This window comes from Octodon degus, unplaced genomic scaffold (genome assembly GCF_000260255.1).
Source record: "Octodon degus isolate 3935 unplaced genomic scaffold, OctDeg1.0 scaffold00011, whole genome shotgun sequence".
Taxonomy (NCBI): domain Eukaryota; kingdom Metazoa; phylum Chordata; class Mammalia; order Rodentia; family Octodontidae; genus Octodon; species Octodon degus.
Window position 1 is genome coordinate 9346513 of NW_004524587.1, and position 9910 is coordinate 9356422.

General features: G+C 36.9%; 1 protein-coding gene across 2 annotated transcripts in view; it reads right to left on the reverse strand.

The window, feature by feature from the left end:
* Ap1g1 (adaptor related protein complex 1 gamma 1 subunit) overlaps positions 1–9910 on the reverse strand; it is a 115018-nt gene that overhangs the window by 49911 nt on the left and 55197 nt on the right. For both annotated transcript variants that reach the window (XM_004625802.3, XM_004625803.3), the window contains exon 3: positions 3681–3805. In XM_004625802.3, coding sequence (XP_004625859.1) covers positions 3681–3805 — 125 coding nt within the window. The remainder of the gene's footprint in view (positions 1–3680; positions 3806–9910) is intronic.

A 9910-nucleotide genomic window follows, 5' to 3' on the forward strand; every position in this document is an offset into this window, starting at 1 on the left:
ACAACCCCCAGAAAGAGAAAAAAAGAAAACCAGTTGGGCATGATGGTGCATGCTTGTAAGCCCAATACTTAAGATAAGGATGAGGCAGGAAGATCACTCCAAGTATGAAGCCAGCTGGGCTACAAACTGAGTTAAAGGCCAGTCTGAACACCTTAGTGAAAGCCTGTCTCAAAAAGAGGGAAAAAAAACTTACAAATTTTAGCATAGTGTCAAAGAAAATCTGTAGTTTTTTTAAAAGGTCATTTACTCTTTTTTTTTTTTTTTTGAGACAAGGTCTCACTATGCAATCCAGGCTGGCCTCAAACTCACGGCAATCCTCCTGTCTCAGCCTCCTGAGTACTAGAATTACAGGCATGTGCTACACAGCCCCAACCCCTCCCACTACTCTGACCTTTTGTAATTACATTACCTATAGTTATATTACATTAGATTTTCTTCACATATCTCAATCAAAGGAACAGAATATAAGAAACTAAATGCAAAAGATAGTAGAACACAACTGAAGAGTTACACAAATGTAAAATGATGCCATTATTCACAGTGAAATTTTTTTGATTTAGGAAATAATTTATTTTTCATACAGAATAATATTTATGCTAATATAGTATATTCATTATCAGGTTTTCTGTTGGCTGACTGGAGCAGGAGATCAAATCCAGGATCTTGCACATGCTAGGCAAGCATTCCACCACCGACTTATACATGCCTTGACCCAATATTAGTATTTTTGAGTGAAGAAATAAACAGTAGTTTCTACTGCCCAATAAAAGAAAAATAATGTACTTGCTTTGGCAACACATACACTAAAACTGGAAAAGAAAGCAAAAAGATAAAGTGAAACTGGCCAGGTTTGCTCCTTTTCATCAATATGAATAATTCAGGATAAAAATTACTCATAATATGAAGTTTAAATATTAACTACATTTTAACATATTGGGTTCCATTTCTCAAATGCATTTAGTCGACTTTGTATTCATTTTTCAATGTTTAATTTTAACAACTTACAGTATTAAATCTGATTTTTAAAAACTTAATCCCAAGATCCTTAATGTCTTAAGTTTTTCTAAGTTGATGAATAATGAGGCAAGTGTTTAATTACTCAATACAAAAACGTATAGTATACTACAATTCCCCATAATATAAACCAGCCCACAAAAATTATGAAGGCAAGAGTGGTGGCACACACCTGCAATCACAGCACTGGGGGTGCCAAAGCAAGAGGGTCAAAGGCAGTCTGGGCTATATAGTAAGGTCAAGGCCAGCCTAGAATATCCAGTAAGACTATCTCAAAAAGCCCAAATCACAAGTATGCACCTATGTGTAGCACATTTTATCAAATTTAATTGGTTTTTCAAATTTTGTTTTTAAAAAATTGTATGATGCAATAATTAGAATGAAGTACCTATTCAATTCTCAATTATTTGAAAAAAAGTAACTAATTCTGTCCTAAATTCACTCAGGGTTTGGTTGGATCGCATGAAAACTAAATACAAAGATTTCTTGTTTATCTATAGGCCTCATTCTTCAATTTTTATCATGTTATAAATCTATGCTTAAGTTTAGTATTGACTCTCTAATAGGAACTTGCTGCGAGGCAGAATTGCCAAATTATCAGCACATGATAGGAAGCTTGAGTAACAAGAACAACAAAGTCCAGAACATCACAAATTAAAGAAGCTCTCTTTTGAGGCCTATCCCAAGAAATGTTGATCTAGAATGTACTTTCTACAACAACAAAGATTTCCATCCATTTTTTGTTGTTGTCCATTCCAATGCTTTCAACAGCTCCAGGTATACAGCAAACATGCACTAAAGTTGCTAAAGTTTAATACATGAATCAACTTGGTATGTTCATTATCAAAGTACAATAAACAAGAATTTCTCCCAGAATGTTTAAAAATTTGTTGAACTTAAATGCTGCTCTACATTATTTGTTTCTTTGAGAGTCTCACTATGCAGGCACAGCTCTGGAATTCACTACGTAGCCCACACTGGTCTTGAGCTTTAGATCCTCTTATCTCAGTCTCCCACAGTGCTAGGATTACATGCATGTGCAACTATAACCAGTTTAAAGACTACACTTGATTAATGTAACTGAATTACACAATTGCTGCCTTGGAATTTTCCATTAATCTTTGGAAAAAACATAAAGTTACTAATTACTTTAGAAGAAAATACAAGTTTAAATGTCTGTAAATTTAGTCACCTACTTTTCCATCCCTTAGTCCTATGTTTTGGTTGTTTCTGAGACAAGCTCTATGTGTTCCAGGATGGCCTCGAATTAAAAAGTCCTCCTGCCTCAGCCAAATGAGTGCTGGAATTACAGGCACATACTACCATACACTTCTACTTTCTATCAAATACATGCATATTACAAGTAAAAAAGAAATTTAAATGGTGATTAAACACACACAAACAAGAAACAAAGTAAAAAGTACTTCTATGTTTGGACCATGAGAATTCCTGCAGCTTTCTAACAGAATTCCTGTAAGAGAGACTTTGGAAAGAAGAATTCCCTGCACAGACCTTCTCATTTTTCTAGCACAACTAGACCATTACATAAGTAAAACAGCTATTGAGGAATTTTTGAAAAATCTATACATTAATACATATAACACACATAGTACACAGCAATATACATAATTCCATACAACTGAAATCTCAGATTAGACCAGTAACAAACATCACCTTTCTTTTTAACTTTAAAAAATAATCAGAATATATGTTGGCAATTGGGGAGGGGAGACAATTTGAGACAGGGTTGTTTTGTTGTTGTTTTTTTTTTTTTTTTTTTTAATATATTTGGTACAGGGTCTCACTATGCAGCTCAGACTTGTGATCCTCCTGTCTTCTGCCTCCCCAGCACTGGGACTGCAGGCATATGCCACCACGTCTAGTCTCTTGCTGGCTCAGAGAACCTGGGGACAGGGCCAGCATGGCATGTGGTGTCAGGAACTGAACCCAGGTCCCTGTGCTTGCCTAAGCAGGCACTTAGTCCACTGAGCTATTTTGCTGGCCAAGAGACAGGGTCTTAGTAAGTAGTCCAGGGAAGCCCTTAACTTGCTGCTGTGTATAGTCTAGACTGGCCTCAAACTCAGAAGACTCCTATCTTAGCCTCCTAAGGGTTGTAATTACAAGAATGGACTTTCATATCCAGCTACCTGTTAAATTTTTAATAATTATAAAATTTCATTACTTTCTAAGTATTCAAAGTCCTAGAAATATAAGAAAATTATATTTTACCAATGCCTTTTCAAAGAAAGCCCATGTTTTTTGTTTTTTTTTTTTTCCTTTCTTTTTTTTTTTTTTTGGCAGAAGCGGGGATTGAACTCAGCCCCTTGCGCTTGCCAGGGAAGCACTTATTCCACTGAGCTATCTCCCCGGCCCTCCATGTTTCATTTTACTGATCACTTATATCCTCTGATTAACCATTTCAATACTAAAAGCTATTGAATCCAAAGCAATTCCAATACATTCTAGAGGACTGAGGATATAGCTCAGCAGCACAGTACCTGCATGACAACTGCGTGGTCCTGAGTTTGATTCTCACTACCCAAAAAGAAAAGTCTAATACATTCTGGACAATAAATATAAACCAGCAAACAGAAGCTTTTAATATTATATTCAGAAATCCCTAAAAGAGAAAAGTGGTCATTAGAAGAAGGGATGGTAAAACTTACTTCTTGATACAGTTAGTCATGAGAAGATGAACATCTTGTCTTTCATCTAATAGCAGCATTGCTCCTAAATAGCCAATGCGTTTGTCTGTAAATTTTTGAGAAGCAATAAGCTTGAGGCACTCCAACTGCACACATGTACAAAAAAAAGACATAAAGCAAAGAAAAAAACAACATTAAGAACTTGCTATCACAACCTAGGAAAACAATGTCATTAACCCAATCCAAAGTATCAAACCTATATCAAACTACCTGAATAAGCAAACATAGGACCTTCATGTTTTTTTGTTTTTTTTTAAATATATCCGGTACAGGGACTCGCTTTGCAGCTCAGATTCATAGTGATCCTCCTGTTTTCAGCCTCCCCAGCACTGGGATTATAGGCATGTGCTACCACGCCCAGATTTGGTGGCTGCAGCTCATTGTGCCTGGGGGCAGGGCCAGAGCAGCCGCATCCCTGTTCCTGTCCAAGCAGGTGCTTAGTCCGCCGAGCTATTTGTTAACTCTCATATATCTTACTAGTAATCAGGTTCTGAAACAAACCACATTGTCAAGGTCTCACAACATTTGCCATCCAAATAATCTGTGAGTTATAACTTCGTTCTATAGATTCATACACAAAAAACCAAGTATTATAAAACATTAATAAATTGCTAATTTGATCCATACCTTACATTAAATGAGCACCTAACTCATATATTTAAGGTCTGGTTCCTCTTCTGAGGATCAAAAAAATTAATAAATAGAATACATCAATATGCCAAACAATATCTTAAACATCAGGAATGTATAATTAGTTAAAGGAATCAAGTAAATTTAACATAATACTAAAAATGCTATATTTAGGACTTGATCCAAGAACTATAACAAGTGAGGGTTTGAAATCAAATATTAAAAAAAAAAAATCCAGAAAAAAACTCAGTAGTAAAATTAACCAGAAGTTGTATCTGATTCCTTCTTCACATAATTATTAGAGATAACTCTTCAGGGCTTCACAGTCCTTTGTAGTTAAACTTGGCCTTTCTTGAAAGTCACATTCACTTTAACAAACTTTATAATTCCACCTAGATAAACATGGAAAGTCTAAATATTTCCCCTGGAACAGTGGTTTTCAAAGGTATATACAAGTATGATTCTCCAAAAAGAATTTTCAGAACTAAGCTCCCCTTTGGAATCATAACTCCTAAGGAAAGGGGCTCTACCAAAGGGGGCTTGTATACACAGAAAGCAAAGATCATTGGAGACTACTCTCCATTGTAAATCTATCTAACAAATTTCAATGAAGTGAAGGAAAATAAAGCAGTTCCACAAATAGAACTCAAGCTTTAAATGTTGTACTTTCAGTGTACCTGCATTTAAAAAAAAATCTAGTCAGCTGATTATATTGTCACAAGAATGCCAAAGAAGTTTCCAGGGAGAACCACCATAATCAGAAAAGGAAAACCTAAGCCAGACATGGAGGTGTATGCCTGTATTCCTAGCACTCTGGGAGGCTGAGTGTGTGAAGTTTGGTCAGAGTTAATCCTTCTTGGAGGGTATATTTCAGATGCCATCTTTAGCTGTGTAATCTTTTTTTTTTTTTTTTTTTTTTGAGACAGGGCCTTGCTACGCAGTTTGGCCTGGCCTTGTGATCATTTTTGCAGCCCCAAGGCTGGTCTCCCACTCCAGAGATCCTCCTGTCTCAACTCTTGAGTTCTAGGATTACAGGCTCAGGCCACAAGATGTTCACTCAGGGATCTGAGGCCAAGACCCCACAGCAATCGGGGCAGAGGACCGAACTCAGGTCCTGTGCTTACCAGGTGGGTGCTTATGCCTCTGAGCTATTTCCCCAGCCCCTAGCTGAATAATTTTATACTTTTCCTTAAGTTTGTCACCATAAAAAAATTTTGCTTCTTCTTGAAGCAAAGTCACTGTATGAAGGATACTATAAGGAATTAATTTATGTCCCTTTTAGTTTTCTCTCTATGTGCTCGCTTCGGCAGCACATATACTAAAATAGTTTTCTCTCTGATGTTTGGGTTTACCTATTTATTTATTTTGCTATTCAGTTTTGAGTTAAGTTTTAAACAATTGTCACAGAAAATAAACTATTTACCAGTCACTGATGACATGCAGTGTAACTAAACTAAAATGTGGCTGTAGATCTCCTAGTGAGTAGGATCTCAATACTGCCAACAACAGTACTGAGAATGTATCATGTTTCATCTTTGAGATTGTTACTAAGACTTTCAAATTTTTTAAATGAAACGTGAACACTGGGGAGTAAAGGCATCACAAGGAGGATCAGCATGTAGTGCAAAACATCTATTTTGAGGAGCAAATGCCAAAAAAAATACAGTACCCCACTACCATATTGCATGACTACAGAAGGGAAAAAAAATAAAAAATAAAACATATCAGCTCCTTAGGCTATAACCTTTGTTTCACCAGGCAGTGCTACTCCAGTTAAAGCCACTTGAAAAACCAAGGATTCCATGGTGTACACCTGTAATCCCAGCAACTCTGGAGAGTCAGAGAGGAGGATCACAAATTCAAGGCCAGAGTGGAAAACTTAGAGACCCTAAGTAAAATTTTTAGAAATGGCAGGAGATACAGCTCAGTGGTAGAGTGCTGCCTTAGTTTGTGTCCAATCCCCAGTGTAACACAAAAACCATAAACAGAATTGCACCTGAAGAGCTCGGGATATTGCTTGGCAGTCTAAGCACCTGCTGGCAAGTGTAAGGACCCCAGGTCTATCCCCGTATTGCATGCCCTGCTGGCCCCAGAACCCTGGGCACGCTGTGCCAGCCACCAAAATCAGGTGTGGTGGTGCACACCTGTAATCCCAGCGCTGGGGAGGCTGAGACAGGAGGATCACTAGGAGTCTGAACTACTTAGCGAGACCCTGTACCAAATAAATATTTTTAAAACAAAAAAAGCCTACCTGATACATTTCTAACAAATATGGCAGTACAGTCCCCACTTTTATTTTTATAGCCCACTAAGTTAACAGAAAACCTACTTTTACTCCATACTCTATGAGCAAAATCAAAAGACAAATGAGGATCCGGGATATAGCTCAGAAGCACTGTGCCTGCTTGGCAAGCCCAAAGTCCAGAGTTTGATTCTCAGTACAAAATAAATAAATAAATAAAAAGGCAAATGACAACCTTGGCAAAAATATTTACAAGTCAGTTCATAGATGTGAGAGCCTACATGTTAGATTTCTACAAACTTATTTTCCCCCATATAGGTGATTGAACATAGGGAGCAGTAGGCAGGCTATATCCCTATCACTTTCTTTACTTTGAGACAGGATCTCAATAAATTGTCCAAGAGCCAGCAAGAGCTCAGCAGACTATGCATCTGCTTAGGCAAGCACAGGGACCTGGATTTGATTCCCAACACCATGTGCAGCACCAGCTCCGCCCCAGGCACACTGAGTGGCCACTGAGACTGAGTATGGTGGCACATGCCCGCAACCCCAGTACTGGGGAGGCTGAAAACAAGAGGATCACTGCTAGTCTAAGCTGTGCAGTGAGACCTTGAAATTAATTAACCAGGCTGGCCTTGAGCACATTGTCTCCTGCCTTGATCTCTTGAGAAGCTGGGATTGTAGGTATACCCCACCTAGGCAAAATTCTTTTCTAAAATTCCAACAGTCCATTATAAAAATGGAAAACTACTAGGTCAAATAGTTCATAGAAAATATAAAATGGAAAACAAGTTCTCATAAAACAAATGTAAATTCAACTAAATAAATCTGCCAGAAAAAACCCTACTGAATTGGATCTTGAAATACGTTACATGATTTGCAAAATATATCAATAAAGTTATTCAAAAAAAAGATAATTTTTATAAGTGTAAAGATTGAGACAGCCATAAACTGGTACAAACTGCAAAAAGAGCTGACCTATCTAAACTACAAATGTAACGTTTGACTCAGCAATTTCCTTTTTAAGAAATTACACTACATGTATACTCACATATGTAGAAACTGATAGTATTCAACCGCAGTATTTAAAACAGCAGGACTGGAGATAAGTGCCCATTAACAAGCTATTAGTTTAATAAATTATGATTCATACATGTAACAGAATACTATGCTAAATATACTATCATCAGCATGACAAGCTGCAAAAAGAAATAATTCTCTCAGCCAAATGTAGTGGTACAATCCTGTAGTCCCAGCACAGGGAAGGATAACAAGGGGGACTGCTGTGAGTTTAAGGCCAGCATGAACTACACAGCAAAACCCTGTCTCAAAAAATAAAAGGACAAGAACAAGAAGAGGAAGAGGAGGAAAAAGACCCGCAACAACAACTGATTCTCTTTATAGGAAAAGTTTCTGTTTTGCTTGTTTTTTGAGACAGGATCTTACTAAGTTGCCCAGGCTGGCTTCTACCTCAGCCTGATGCTGGGATTAAAAGTACAGGCCACCAAGATTAAGTACAGGGAGGCCTTAAATGGTCTTCAGGACAGATTGCAAACAGTAGGTTAAAACAGGTTGCAGAAGTATAATGTATCTCTGGAAGGATACTGACACCATCAGTTCTCTATAAAGAAACTAAGAGACAGGAAGACAAAGATAGAAGTACTCCATCATGAATCTTTTGGTATCTTTCAAATTTAGAATCAGCCACATGTGGTCATTCACACATGTAATCCTACCACTTGGGAGAATGAGGTAGGAATCACTAGGGTCAGGCCAGCCTGGGCTACATAGTGAGATCCTACCTCAAAGGAAAATAGTAGTGGACTAGGAGAAAGAAATCATATAAAAACTACAGGCTGAAGGGTCTTATGGCTATGAAAGCTAATCTACTATAACTTTTTAAATATATATACAGATTTTTATTTTTTATATATAGATATAGATATATAAACTGTTTCCTCCTACAAATGTGAACTCCATATATTTACCAAAAACAAAACAAAAACACAGCAATTGAGTGTCATAATAGTTTTATGTTGAATACTAGACTAGAAAATACAACTCTACTAAATGGGGGTGGGGGACTCAGGCTTTACATAAACTGAATTCAGACAGAGCAATTACTGTCTTAAGCTATTTTTAACTCCTACAGAAGCTTGTAGGAGATTATTAAAATGTATGTTTGGTCCTAATCACTTACTCCCCAAATGCTGTGTTTTTATGCTCATGGTTATATTCTTCATCTACTATCAATTTTTCCCTTTTCAACATTATTCTTCTGTAATGTACTTGCTTTTCCATAGCTTCTCCCTCTCTTCCACATGTCAAAGGACTAAAGAGATGTCTCTCTTACCCTGAGATTTGTTTTTTACTAGCAGTCATGAAGCTACACTATATACCACCCATCAGCTTGCCCCCTAAAGACATTTTCTTTGTCAACTGGTGTACCTATGTGCCAGACACTCTCACTGTTGAAAATACACAATTTCAACAGTATACATAAGAAAACCAAAATTAGCCATCTATAAATAATACATATAGATCACAAATATGCACAAGATACTATGAAAACAAGTGAGGAAGTGTATCCAGCTTAGGTCAAGAACAGAAGAAAAGTTCTAGAGAAAGGCAGAATTAAGGGCTCAACGTTTGCATCCATCTAGAGGTCTTATACAACCCATTTAACAACCTGGACTTCTGTTTTGCATCACTAAGGGCAACTGACTGAAAAGGCCATTATAATGTGTCTCCATTCCCTACCATCAAGACAGTCACTATTCAAAGCAGCTAATTCTAGAAGTGGTCTTAGAATCCTCCTCAGCAAAAGCATGCTAGTTGATCATTAGCAACAAATCTAAAAGATGAAAGGTACTGCCCCTTTGAAACAAATACAGACCCTTGGTAGAAGGGATTCCCAAAACAGACAAATCAAAATCACCTGGGAAAATTTTTGGGAAAAAATAAAAATAAAAAATAACAAGTCACTCCCAGAAAATTCTAATGAATTAGATTAGAAGTAATGATTGACAATTTTTAATTTTTATAAAATTTTTATAGATGATTTCTAATGCTACAATTTTTTTCAAATAACAATTTTTGAAAAGCAAACTATCATGTTTCTGAACTTGTTACATTTTTCTGAAGCAGTACCTTTGTTTTTTATCAATGTTTAATCCGGTTGCCCTTAGCAAAAAGCTGCTCCAGTTCTGTTTTTAAAATAGTTTCATGTGGGCTGAGGAGATAGCTCAGTAGAATAAGCACTTGCCTGGCAAGTGCAGGGTCCTGAGTTCAATCCCCAGTACCGTAAAAAAAAAAAAAA